Source organism: Balaenoptera acutorostrata, chromosome 19 (genome assembly GCF_949987535.1).
Source record: "Balaenoptera acutorostrata chromosome 19, mBalAcu1.1, whole genome shotgun sequence".
In the NCBI taxonomy this organism is placed as follows: Eukaryota; Metazoa; Chordata; class Mammalia; order Artiodactyla; family Balaenopteridae; genus Balaenoptera; species Balaenoptera acutorostrata.
Window position 1 is genome coordinate 57,365,447 of NC_080082.1, and position 14,141 is coordinate 57,379,587.

At 47.2% G+C, this 14,141-nt stretch overlaps 1 protein-coding gene across 2 annotated transcripts; it reads left to right on the forward strand.

The window, feature by feature from the left end:
* Window positions 1–7,321: 7,321 nt before the first annotated feature.
* On the forward strand, window positions 7,322–11,333 carry PNMA8A (PNMA family member 8A). 2 transcript variants are annotated; one of them, XM_007168172.2, is made up of 2 exons: window positions 7,322–7,455; window positions 7,740–11,333. In XM_007168172.2, the coding sequence occupies exon 2, from the start codon at window positions 7,822–7,824 to the stop codon at window positions 9,322–9,324; it is 1,503 nt and encodes a 500-aa protein (XP_007168234.2). In that variant the 5' UTR covers window positions 7,322–7,455; window positions 7,740–7,821; the 3' UTR covers window positions 9,325–11,333. The 2 variants fall into 2 exon arrangements, with proteins under 2 accessions (XP_007168234.2, XP_007168235.2); XM_007168173.2 differs by having other exon boundaries at window positions 7,340–7,595.
* Window positions 11,334–14,141: the final 2,808 nt, after the last annotated feature.

Below are 14,141 nucleotides of genomic sequence, written 5' to 3' on the forward strand. Positions count from 1 at the left end.
CCTTCCCAGCACTGCAGACAGAGGCAACCCTCTTTGTTTTGTCTTATTTATTTATTTTTAAAGAGAGTGTCTCACTCTCTGGCTTCAGAGTTCCAGTGGTTGTCCAAATGGCCGGCTCCATTTCCAACCCAGGACAGTCAATGGATGCAGTCATTTATTCATTCAACAAAGAATGATTAAATGTCCCTCTGTGGCGAACACTGTCTAGATTCTGGGAATCTGATGGTGAAAAAGACAGGGAAGGTGCCTACCCTTGGGGGCTTCTGTTGTCATGGGGAGTACAACTTTAGATACTGTATGTACTGTCTTTAAACCACTTTGGGAATTGTTTGTTACGCAGTGATGCTAACTGATACACTAATAAGCCAACGTGATGTGATAGTGATTTTTGTGAGTGTGTGTGAGGGAGAAACTCCTGCAGTTAGGTAGAGTCTGGTAAGGCTTCTTAGAGGAGGTGACATTTGGACCAAGGCTTGAATGACAAGGAGGGAACCACACAGGGAACAGCAAGTACAAACATCCTAAGGTGAGAATAGTGGAAGATCATGGCTGAAAAAGACGTAAATGAACATGGAAATGCTTCAGTTCTTAAGCTGGGGGTGGGGTGGTGGGTAAACTGGCATGCAGGCACTCATTCTATTATTGTGTATACCTTTTTTCATATATCTAAATATTTAATAATGACAGTTTTCTAAAATTATGAGAATAATTATTTAAATAGAGAACAGGTTATATATTTATTTGGTTAAATATTTCAACAAAACAAGGACAGATAGGATGACTCTTTCTAACCAGTTAACAATATGAATTTTACCTTTTAAAAGTTGTAGTACCAGCTATTATGAGAACAGTTAGGATTAAAACAATAAAATCCTGTGGGGATGCATTTTACTCTTTCTATAAACTGTGTTAGCAAGAAAAACGAAAAATAAAATACCAAAGACAGAAGACATTTTCTTTCTTTCCTTAAAAAAAAAATTCATGGAAATTAAAAAATGTAAACGACAGTAGTGAGAATAGTATCATGACCTCCATCTATAACAGTTTTTTTTCAGGGTCAACTCACAGCCAATCTTGTTCCTTCTATCCCCCTACCCTCTTGTTTTTTCTGGAGTATTTTAACAATATTTTTTTTTCAAAATATAAATAAATTATGGGTATTTGGAAATAGCCTGTGTATTTTTTTTTTTTTTTTTTTGCCGCACTGCACGGCTTGTGGGATCTTAATTCCCTCTGCAGTGGAAGCGTGGAGACCTAACCATTGGGCCACCAGGGAATTCCCTATAGTCTGTGTATTTTTAATGATTATATGAGATGGAGAAATATATATGCAGACTCACATCAGATGCTGAGGTTAGCAGTCTGGGGGTTAGCGGTGACGAGGAAAGCCATGTCATGGGACCTTTAGAAAGTACAAACTGAAGAAACTCTGGAACAAGAAGGAGCTCTCATATCACAAACCGGTCAGAACAAGCCAGATGAGTCACAGAACCACCACGGTGGGTTATTACAACTTACCCAGGAGGGGAAATCTGGGTGGGAGCCCAGAGCCCCTGGAACTTAGTATTCATGGAAATTCTGTGTGTTTTCATTCAAAATACACAAGAAGACAAAATAAAAACCTAAAGGTGAAACAGAGAGGAAGAGGATGCAAAGGTTACCCTAAAGTGCCAAGACGGGTGAAAGTGTTGGGGCTGCATGGACGCGTTGTCATGGAAACTGCAGTTGGAAGTGTTGTCATGGAAACCACAGCCAGGACTCCTACCAAAGTTGCTTCAAAACTATTTTTAGATCCACTGGTAATCATCGGTGGTTCACTGATGGGAGAAGGGGCAGGCAGCTGATTCCGCTTACACACACACATACACACTCACACACATATATATACACATGCATACATACATATGTACAAATATATATTTATAATTACCTATACATGTAATTGTATATTGTATAGGTAATTATAAATATATATTTGTATGTTCATATATAAATAACAAATTTAAAGTTTTTCTCTCTCACGCATTTATTTATCTCTTTAATATTTTGAAATGCTTAATTAACTCAGAATCTGCTTCTCTGATTGAACCCTGACTGAAACACTCTTAGGCATCCGTGTAGTGAAGAGTTAACTCAACAGGTCTGGGTTGTCCAAACCCCGAACCTTTTAAAGAATCAACTAGCCCTTCTCTGACTCCTGGGTAACCTCTAAGCCTTAGAGGATCCTGTACTAATAATGCAATTTATGGTGGTGGCCTTGTGCCCTGCAGCATCACTTTGACCTCTGGAGATGCTGAAGGCTGAGTAAAGTCAATCACGTGTGTGCTCCATGCCTACATGATTGACCCAGAAAAAAAAAAAAAGTCCTGGACACTAAGGCTCAGGTGAGCTTCCCTGGTTGGCAATACTCTGTATGTGTTGTCACACACTGTTGCTGGGAAAAGTAAGTGCTGTCCATGTAACTCCACTGGGAGAGGGTAACTGCAAGCTCGCACCTGGTCTCTCCCAGACTCTGCCCTACGCACCTTTTCCCTTTGCTGATTTCAAACTGTATCCTTTTCTTGTAATAAAGTATAATTGTGAGTACAATAATTTTTCTGAGTCCCAGGAAGACTCCCAGCAAATCATTGACACTGAGGTTGGTCTTGTGACCGTCAACACAGTATCTCAAATTCATCACGGCCCAAACTAAACTTCTGATTCACCCTCTCCCTTCTTTCCCAAGTCTGTTCTCCATCAAACCTTCCCCATATAAAACTAAGTGCCATCATGCTCTTTCTAGTTACTCATCCCAAAACCCTGGGGTCACATTTGCTTAGTTTACCTTGCACCTCACATCTAATCAATCAGCAAAACAGCAAAGACTAGTATGAAATATTTACAGAAAAGTGCACATATCATAGGCATACAACACGTTGAATTTTCTCAATCGGAACACACCTATAACTGACAACCAGAGCAAGAAACAGATCTTGACTAGCTCTCCCTCCGCTCAGAGGGAGACACATTTCAAGTCATTAGACATTCCACAGGAAACAACTCTCCCGACTTCTAAAAACATAGGTTAATTTTGCCTGTTTCTGTACTTCATATAAATGGTATGATACAGTATGTGCTCTTGTGTATCTGGTTTCTTTTGCTCAAGATTTTGCAGGATTCATTTATATTGTTGTGTGTCATTGTAGATCATTCATTCTAATTGTTCAGTATTTTATCCTGTGAACATTCTACAGTTTATCCGCTCTTCTGTTGATTGGTGTTTGGGTAGCTTCTACATTTTGGCTACTAGGAACTGTGCTGCAATGAATATCCTTGTTTATAGTTTTAGGGAACACATTTCTGTTGGGTACATACATAGCTGGGCGTGGAGTTCCTAAGTTGTAGGGCTAGCATCTGCTTTCCTTTAGTGGATACAGCCAAAGCGTTTCCAATACACATGCACGAGACGTGTACACGTATTACATGCATCAGAGTTCCAGTCAATTTTCTCCTCATCAACACTTGGTATTTTTTGACCTTTTAATTTTATCCATTTTCCATCAGCAAATTTACAACAGCGCCCTTGTGCTACCACTAGATTTTAGTGCAACTTGCTACACTCTTCTAGCAAGAACATCCCATTTGGTAGACATTATGCTACCAATCTTACTTTCCTGGACCCAATGGTTTAACCATCCCAGAACAAACTTCAGGTCAATGGAAAGATGGTATAAGAAGAATGCCACTCAACAGTGGGAGGGCTCCTGGAACTCTTGCCTTTACGATAATAACAGTTTACTATGTGTCAGGACCAAATACACATGTTTTACTTAGTTATTTATTTTATTTATTTATTTTTGGCTGCGTTGGGTCTTCGTTGCTGTGTGTGGGTTTTCTTTAGTTGCGGTGAGCAGGGGCTACTCTTCGTTGCGGTGCGCAGGCTTCTCATTGCGGCGGCTTCTCTTGCTGCGGAGCACGGGCTGTAGGTGCACGGGCTTCAGTAGTTGTGGTGCATGGGCTTAGTTGCTCCGTGGCATGTGGGAGCTTCCTGGGTCAGGGATGGAACCCATGTCTCCCACATTGGCAGGAGGATTCTTAACCACTGAGCCCCCAGGGAAGCCCCCAAATACACATTTTTAATTTAATTTTATTTTTTGGCTGCGTTGGGTCTTCGCTGCTGCTCACGGGCTTTCTCTAGTTGCGGCCAGTGGGGGCTACTCTTCATTGCAGTGTGCGGGCTTCTCATTGAGCAGGCTTCTCTTGTTGCAGAGCACGGGCTCTAGGTGCTCAGGCTTCAGTAGTTGTGGCTTGCGGGCTCTAGAGCACAGGCTCAGTAGTTGTGGCGCACGGGCTTAATTGCTCTGCAGCACGTGGGATCTTCCCGGATCAGGGATGAAACCCGCCTCCCCTCATTGGCAGGTGGATTCTTAACCACTGTGCCACCAGGGAAACCCCCAAATACACATTTTTAAAAATAAAACATTGAATGCTGAGTATTTGGTCACAGGCAAAAATCACCATCATAGAATGAACTTTAGGGAATATAAGAACAAATCTGAAACCCTATCAAATTCAAAATTTTTTATTACAATTTAATTTTTTAAATTTAGTACCCAATTTTTTTTAAGTTTGGCAGTATAATCTTGTAGCAAAGTCAGCTACAACTTGCTCTTCTGGCTACTCTGCTTTATGATACTAAATGGCTGAAGAAGAAACAAGACATATTTGACCAGCTCAGTTGATGGTGACACTCACCAAACTATCAAACTTTCCTTCCTTGCTAAAAATAACTGACTAAAGTAGAAGATTTATCGTCTCATCATCTGAGAAACCGGAGGATCTTGTTGATAGTAACGATGGTATATCATTGAAACAAACCCATGAGGTGAAACTCGGTGCACTGCCAGAAAAAGCTACTTTGGGGAATCTTTTCAGGGACCAAAGATCGTTGCTCTCTGTGTCTTTTGAAGTAATGTCAATCATCACCAATCCTAGACGCATTCTACTTTTGCAATATCTTCCTGTTATCACTTGCTGCATAATAAGCCATCCCCAAACTTAGCAGCATAGAACTGTTTGTTATACACACTGATTCTATGGGTCAGGAATTTACACAGGGTAAAGCAGTGATGGTTTGTTTTTGCTATGCCATGTCTAGCCCTCAACTGGGATGATGTAAGTGGTTAGGGAGTGACTCAAGTGGTTGGGGGGTAGAATCATCTACAAGTTTCTTTACTCCCATGTCTGGTGGGCTCACTTGAAGGCTGGGCTCAGCTGGGAATCGTTGACTGGAGCACACACATGTGGCTTCTCCGTGTGGCTTGGGCTTCCTCACAGCATGGCAGTCAGAGGATAGTTGAACTTCTTACTTGGATGCTGAAAGATACAAGAATGAGATTGTCCCAATGAACAAGGAAGACGTTGCATGGCCTCCTCCTAGCCTGAGGAGTCACGTAGCTTCCCTTCCATGATACTATTGGTTCAATCATTTCCTTTTTTTTTTTTTTTTTTTTTTTTTTTTAAAAAGCATTTACTTATTTATTTATGGCTGTGTTGGGTCTTCGTTTCTGTGCGAGGGCTTTCTCTAGTTGTGGCAAGCGGGGGCCACTCTTCATCGCGGTGCGCGGGCCTCTCACTATCGCGGCCTCTCTTGCTGCGGAGCACAGGCTCCAGACGCGCAGGCTCAGTAATTGTGGCTCACGGGCCCAGTTGCTCCGCGGCATGTGGGATCTTCCCAGACCAGGGCTCGAACCCGTGTCCCCTGCATTGGCAGGCAGATTCTCAACCACTGCGCCACCAGGGAAGCCCAATCATTTCCTTTCTACCACACTTTCTATTGGTTAATGCAGTTACAAGTCTGCTCAGATTCGAGAAGAGGGGACATAGATCCCCACCTCTCCATAGAAGGAGTGTTAAAGAATTTATGGCAACATTTTAAAACCACTGCATAGTGATATACATTCATTCTTCAGCTGATTCATAGAATTTCAACATGTTAAACACTTGAGATTTTAAAACCCTAGTTATGGGCTTCCCTGGTGGCGCAGTGGTTAAGAATCCGCCTGCCAATGCAGGGGACACGGGTTCGAGCCCTGGTCCGGGAAGATTCCCACATGCCGCGGAGCAACTAAGCCCGTGTGCCACAACTACTGAGCCTGCACTCTAGAGCCCTCGAGCCATAACTACTGAGTCTGCATGCCACAACTACTGAAGCCCACGCACCTAGAGCCCGTGCTCCGCAACAAGAGAAGCCACCGCGATGAGAAGCCTGCGCACCGCAACAAAGACCCAACACAGCCAAAAATAAAATAAATAAATTAAAAAAAAAAAACGTTAGTTATAGCTAGAGTGTTTGTCTTTATTGGAATGTGAATATTCAGATTTAGCAATTTGAATGATGTCTAAAATATGATGGCAACTCGGGCAATCAATCACACAAATATTGATCATGCCCAAGTTCAGGGATATCAGAGAGGAAAGTGAAATGGATATCTGGCTATTTGGTCTTGCAAAGGCCAATTCCAAAATGGAATCCAAACAACAGATTTTGGTTGAATACCCAGGCCCACTGCATTTTTCATATGTGATCTCCCCTAATCTTCAAAATTTCCAGATCAGGAAAGTTTTTATTGGTATTCCTATTGTGAAGAAGAAGAAGGAGCTCAGAGAGCTCAAATTTCTTGTTTAAGATCGCACAGTTAGGAAGCCACATTGATAGATGTATCAGTGAGGGCCTGACAGGAAATATGGCAACTCAAACTGAGTCACTGAGGACTGTTTCATTAACTATTAACAAAGGTGTTACCTGTAGGCAGTGAGTTGAGGAAACCAGCAAGGAAAGGTGAGGCACTATCCCCAGGCTTGAAGGGGGTGGAAAATCGAGAAGTTTCTAGAAACTTCTGGAAATTTCTGGAACAAGGAACTGTAGCTAACCTAGAAGGCTCTCAACAAGAGCTGTGGCTTTTATTAGGGGAACCCATGGGGATTGAAGCCGCTGTTTCCTCTCGCCCTCTGCTTTCTGTTGTCTCCTAGGAGTCTTGTTGGCTCAACCCAACAGGAAGGCTGAGGGTAAGAGGGGTAGTTGGTGCAGCCATAGAAGTCAGCACCCCCTACCCCCGTCCCGGAGGCCCATGTTGAGTAGAGAAAGGTGGAAAGACCGGGTCCGGGAGGGCAATCGGAGAACATGCAGACCTCGGGCTCGGTGAATAGGTGAACGGTCGCACTCCCACGCGATTTCCCAGGCCCAACTGCACAGCCCACGCGCTAGCTTGCAACCAGCGGTTGCCATGGAGACCGCGGGCACTACGCGAGAGCAAGTGCGCAAGCGCGCTCTGGGACGCCGGCCTCGGCTCAGCGCAGCTGCCTGGACCCAGGCGAGACGCCACCTGACGCGCCCTGTCCGAGCGGGGGCGGACGCTGGCGTCTCGGGCACTTGGCCCAGAGCATCCGTGCCGGCGTGGCCCGAGCTGGCACCTGGTAAGCGGCTGCATCCCGGCGGCCTCTCCTTGGCCCGTCTGGGCGGTCAGAGGCGGGGCTGCCGCATCCCTGACGGGCTGGCCGAGAGCCAGGCCCCGGGGAGGGGCCGCTCGCGGTTTTCGGCGATTCCAGGACACCGCGTGAGCACCCGGGGCCCGGTTTGGGGAGGAAGGCCTTGGGAAAGCGCGAGGCCTCCTGCAGGCCAGCCTTGGAGGGGGCAGCTGAGAACTCGGAGCCTGGCCGTGTTCCCGGGAATTTGACCTCCCTCTCCTGTCACCTTACAGGATTGCTGTTTAGGGACCGCTGCAGTCCCGGTCCACGTCGTAGACTCTTCAGTACACGTGGGAATCGAGCTGCCAGGTGTCCATGACCATGACGGTGAACCTTTTGGAGGACTGGTGCCGGGGGATGGAGGTGGACATCCACAGGTGCCTGTTGGTCACAGGCATCCCGGAGGACTGTGGCCAAGTGGAAATTGAGGACACCTTGAATGGCGTCCTCTCCCCGCTGGGCCCGTACTCTGTGCTCAACAAGATTTTTTTGAGGGAAGAGAATGCCAAAGCTGCTCTCATTGAGGTGGGCGAGGGTGTGAATCTGAGGGCCATACCCCGGGAATTCCCAGGAAGGGGGGGCATCTGGAGAGTGGTCTGTAGGGACCCCACCCAGGATGCTGAGTTTTTTAAAAACCTGAGTGAATTCCTGGATGCAGAGGGGCGCACCTGGGACGATTTGGTCCGCCTGCTTCAGCTCAACCAGTGCCCACCACCCCAGAACCAGAATCAGCCCCCAGAGAACTGGGCAGAAGCTTTGGGGGTGCTTCTGGGGGCGGTGGTGCAAATCATCTTCTACATGGATGGCGAGATCCGCAGCCGGGAGGAAGCCAGGGCTCAAGGGGTTGCTGAGGCCCAAGCAGTGGCATCCTTGGCTTTGGCAACAGCGAGGAAGGTCAAGAAGGAGCCAGGGTGGGCTGCAGAGGTGGGCTCTGTCTTGAAGATGGAGAACCTGGACGGCTGGAATGACGTGGAAGATGAGGGTGACCCTCTTGAACCTCTGGTTCAAAAGGCTGGAGCTAAGACTCGCCCCAGGAGAAAGAAGCAGAAAAAAACTCCCAAGCAGGAACCAGTGCCCTGGAAGAAATCCAGAGGCAACCATTCCCACAGCTCGGCCTTCTTGGAGGATCTTGAAGCTGATGATGCTGAAAATATGGAGATGTCAGAATATATCAGGAGCAACAAAAAGCCCTGTGTGAAGCAGGAGGGGTCAGCTTTGAAGAAGGCCCTAGCGAAATGTGCCTGGAAGTCTCCCAGCAACCCGCCCCACGATGCCCAGGCAGAAGCTGCGAGCCCTGGAGTTGCCTCTGAGTCAGACCAAGATGGTGGTCCAGAGGGCCCACCAAAGAAGAAGGCCATGGGCTGGGCCTCGGCAAAGAGCCCTGCTCCCATGAGGAAGAAAAAGAAGGTGAGCTTGGGCCCTGTCTCTTACGTCCTTGTCGATCCGGAAGACACCAGGAAGAAGCCAGAGATTCCAAAGAGAGGGCAAGGCTCGAGAAGGGATGCATTGGATCAGGAGGCCCTTCGGAGCCCACAGCCCGCTGAGTCACCGGCCTCAACCTCCCAGGGTCCAAAGGCCAAGCCGCAAGGCTCTCCTCATGCCTCCAGTGGTGAGAATGACAACAGAAGTCATTTGGGTTGTGTCAACAAGTGGATGAAGGGGGAGGAGCAACAGGGGCAGGTGGGGACGGAGGAACCCGAGGGGACAGAGGATCAAATGGTCGCTGAGGAGGACCCCAGTGCAGTGGAGGGAGTGGGTGACACACCAGTTGAGGTTTTGGAGGCTGAGAGCCCTGACCCCCCTCCTAGGAGCCCCTGAAGACCAACACTGGGGACACCTGTGGGGACAGGAGTTGGCAGAGCAAACCCACTGACCTGTCTTTTGTTGGTGAGTGTCTCCGTGGTATTCTTCGGTCATTTGACACTCATCTGATCCATCTCCCTCAGTAAGAATTGAATAATTTGGGGTTATATTGTTTGTCAGAGTAGGTGGCTTTGAGGGTGGAGTTTTCTGGAGGCCTGTTTGGGAGATGGAAATGTTCAAGGGCTTAGAAGTTCCAAGGAGGTGAAAAAACTTTCCAGTGACACCTCCCCTTGCTTCCCCTCTTGAGCTGTTCTAATTTATCCACAGAACCCAGAAAACTTTGATTTCCATCTGCACCTGTGCAGTCGAAGGAAGACCAAGGAAGAAGTTCCAAGTGGGGAACAAAGTTTCTCTTGTCGTTGACGTTTGACGGTTTTAGGGACCCACCCAGTTCATAGAGATCCAGCTCTTAGAGGTAAATGGTATGTGAGGTTTAGGTGGGAGGAATTAGGGTAAGGAGGCGTACCCCTATGCTTTATCTCTGCCAGGCCTGCTTTTTCACCTCTTCCTAGACTCACCTTCAGAGGTTGGAGAGTCACTAAGCAGATTGGGAAAACTCTAGAACGTTCACCTTGGCACATGGGCAAAGGTCACTGTTATGTTCATCCATGTTCGGCCTTTCTCCCCCATCCCCTGCTTCCTTTTCTGGATGATCAGCCAACCTCTGCAGGGCCTGGCATTGTAAAGGGCGGGGCGGCCGTTCGCTCCCTTCTTCCCTTTCTCTGCTTCGACCACCGGGTAGGTTAAACTAAGGTCTTTGCTGCAGACCTGACTTCCTTGCTGCGACTGGTCTGCAATATCCATCCTCCAGTTCTCTAACCAGAGGATGTTAAGGTTCCAAGCATCGGTTTGGGGGAAAAAGACTGTCCACTTAGGCCTTGAAGTGTTTGGTTTTCGGTCCTGTTAATAAAAATGGTACTTGGATTCCCATTTGGGGTGAAACCCTTGCAGGAAGTGTGTAGGCAAGAGGAGCAATGGATAGGAAAGGACTCTGGCATTCCTGGCTCCCTGGCTCTAATTCCATCCAATACCCCCAAACTCTTTTTGAGGCTGAAGACCAAATCTCACATTCTAGGAAGAGAGAGAAAAATATGCTTTAAAAATTGGCTGTTAATTTCTGCCCTCTGAATAGACCAGAATGCCATGTCTCCTGGGTGTGCAGGAGTCGGGGGAGGGGCGGGTTACCTGAGCTCAGTGGTTTCCAGATTGTATCCCAGGGAAGCCCAAGCTGTGCTTAAAGAAGTAATCCGAATCTATTTTTTCATGTATTTAAAAAAAAAAAAAAACAACTGAAAGATGACTACTTGAATGTGTCATAAGCCAAACAAGTCACATCAGAGACTATCAAAATATTACCTTGTGTTCATCAGTTAGCTTGTTTTGGTCCAGGTATCCAATTCGTTGAGTCCACCACCTATTTGCATATAATTGAATTTCTTGTAAATGTGACTGATAGGAAAAGTTCCAAGTGGGAGAAGTTGGTCCTGCGCATGGCCTGTCATAGAACACTCTGAAAGAAGTTTCCCTTTGTAATTCACATACTTCTGTCCTGCTGTGATACTCAATTGTGTGATGGCAGATGTATCAATACGGCACGCAGTAATTCATATTCTATCAGAGAGAGTTTTAGGGTCTCTCTTCTGGCTTCAGTTTTTGTGATAAAGAATGTGAACAGTTGTTAGATGTTGTTGGTGATTCGACTTTGAAAACAGATTTCTTGTTGACGATTCATTTCAAAAGCCTGGATGAGTCTGAGGATGCAGGAAGAAAGGAGATGGTTTCCGTTTGTAGCTCTTCACCTGTGTGCATCATGGTTTTCCTTGGGTCTGAGCAAAACAAAACAGAGGAGTGAATTGGCCTTTCAAGGTGACGAAAGCCTCCAGCTCTCCAGCTCCTGATTTCAGAATCAGGTCCATTAGGGCTTCGTTGTGTTAACAAATTGACATTATGATTAGTAAATGTAAATGTATATGCTATAAAATAAAGTTTAGCAAACTAAGTATCTGTTGAGTCTCTTATAGGTGCCAGTGGTGTGGACTGTTTAATTTGAGAAAAGGGTTCCCCCCGCTGAACAATACACACTGTCCTAGACACCCAGCCCAGCTGTTGCAGACCTGGGTTCAAGCTGCAAGGGTCATCAATTTCCTGTGAGAGAAGAAGCCATCAAGATGTCTTTCATTGCTACAAGGCCTGCCACCAATGTGAAAGCCTTCCCCAGAGAGTCTGTGTTTTTTAGAAGTTTCTAGAACAGGTACCTGGTGTTGTGAATTAACCTGAGAAGGCGAGTTTATTTTTAAAAGCAGCTTCCCCTCAGACAGAAGCTGAGGTTTTTCAACAAAAAATCGAGTTAAGTTTCCTCCTGCCCAAGCCCCTCCCCTGCCTGGGACACCTGAATCGGGGTGGCCACTGCATCAGAGTTACCTGATGCACAAGAGACCAAAGGGGAAGCGGGACTTTGAGGACGGGGGAGCTAATTAGGCACTGGAGTGTGTACACATAAAAACCCAGGTCAGAGGTTAATTGATTGGGTCCTTTTCTCTGCCCCTCTATGGGAAAAGCCACGTTTGGCCAAGATCTTTATGTACCTCCCTCGACCAGCCACTCCCCTCCAGTTGCACCCAGTCTGTCAGGAAAGGCTGGAAGTGGGGGAACATGGCCGGAAGTGGGAGGCGATCCAGGGATGGGGCTCCGTGGGGTACAGGGGAAGTCAGCTGTCCAGGGGGACCCCTCAGACCGCCTCTTGGACGGGGCAGCATTCTGTTCAGGGGTGGGCCTCAGAGCAAGGCCTGGCCACAGGGGGCCTCCGGGGCAAGGCGCGCGGTGCTGAGGAGAGGCTTGCACAGCACCAGGAGGGCCTGAAGGTAGAGTTTGCTCATCCATTCATGCTTCTGTTTAGCCAGAATTTATCGAGCATCTACCATGGGACAGCCAGGAACAAGACAGAGCCCTACCCTCCTGGAGCTGACATCCCAGCAGGGAGGTGGGCCATGCATAGCTATATGACGGCGGGTAAGGGTCGGTGAGTACTGTGACAGGCTATAAAGCAGGAGAGGGTCGTGGTGAGTGTATGCGAGAGAGCAGAGAGAGTTGTCTGCTTGTGGATTCCAGTCACCTTCCAAACCTGGGAGTTCTGAAAGGCACTGACATGTCCTACTTTAACACACCTCCTAAATTCCCCTAGTGATTTCCACAGGGCTGTGCCCCATACAGGCATCTATCTATCTATCTATCTATCTATCTATTTATTTATTTATGGCTGCGTTGGGTCTTTGTTGCTGCGCGGGCTTTCTCCAGTTGCGTTGAGTGGGAGCTACTCTTCGTTGCGGTGTGCGGGCTTCTCGTTGCGGTGGCTTCTCTTGTTGTGGAGCACCGCTCTAGGTGCTTGGGCTTCAGTAGTTGTGGCAGGTGGACTCAGTAGTTGTGGCACGTGGGCTCAGTAGTTGTGGCTCGCGGGCTCCAGAGCGCAGGCTCCGTAGTTGTGGCTCACGGGCTCTAGAGCGCAGGCTCAGTAGTTGTGGCGCACAGGCTTAGTTGCTCCGTGGCATGTGGGATCTTCCCAGACCAGGGCTCAAACCCGTGTCCCCTGCATTGGCAGGCGGATTCTCAACCACTGAGCCATCAGGGAAGTCCCTGGGCATCCCTTTAATAGGCCAGGTTTCCAATGGCCAGGCCATTGACCATCACTCATGAGTCAGTAAAAACCAAAACGGATTTTACCACTTTAATTCTTCCACCACCGTTGCAAAAACAGCATGCAATTCAGCCCACCGAGCTGATTTGTTTTCACGTCCTTCCACTCTCTTCTGGAGTTCCCTACTAGTAGAATGTAAACTACTAGATGTAAAAGACCAGTAGATGCTGATGGAGGCCATCTTGCCACCATGTATCAGGAAGTGCGAAGGCCCTGAGGCAGGAGTATTTCTTGTGTCGGGGAAGCCAGTGCAGCTGGAGCGGAGTGAGCAGGAGGGGAAATAGGAGGTGAGGTCAGAGGGGGTAGACTTTCTGAACCCAAGGCAATATAGAGGAAAGCAGACGCAGAAGAGAGAAAGAGAGAATACTGTTTGTATTAAGTGAGAGCCTGGCTCCAGCCATGCCTGAAAGCCAGACTCTTGGACTTTTGGGTAACATGAATCAATAAATACCTTACTTTTTCTTTTCTTTCTTTTGCCTTTGCCAATCCTCTCCTCCCCCAGCAATCTGAATTAGCTTATTTCACGCCTGACATTTTCCTGATTCATGAAACTACGAAAAGGAGTACAATGAAAACTAAATCACCCATCCACCCTAGATTCCAGAGTTTAGTGGTTTCTTTTGTATCCTTCCAGAGCTGCTCTATGTAGATAAAAGATTTACAGCATTTATATGCAGATATATTTTCATCCTCTTTTTCACTCAAATGTAAGAATACTATGCACATTTTTCTGGACCTTGTTTTTTCACCTAATATATCTTAGAGAATGTTCCATTTTTCATCATCTGGCTGCCTAGTGTCAGGGTCAATGGCTTCAGGTACGTTTGTATCCAGCTGCTCAAAGGGAAGTCTCAGGAATCTGGCTCCCCTGCCACTCTAAGCTCTTTTCTGTGTGTTGGTTTCCTTCTCAGGCCAGCCTCTCCATGGCGACAAAGGTAGCTGCCAGCAGTGTAAAGCTATTTGATCCTGAAAGCTCCCAGTAAAAATGGGTGTGTTTTCCGATGGTTCCAGTTTCTGTTCCAGGGAAGACTTCTGATAGGCACCACCCCCCCCCCCCAACGCCAGATAACATGTCTAGCTC

Bases quoted from the DNA above. Each gene is read 5' to 3' on its own strand.
- PNMA8A (XM_007168172.2), top strand. From the start codon at position 7,822: ATGACCATGACGGTGAACCTTTTGGAGGACTGGTGCCGGGGGATGGAG.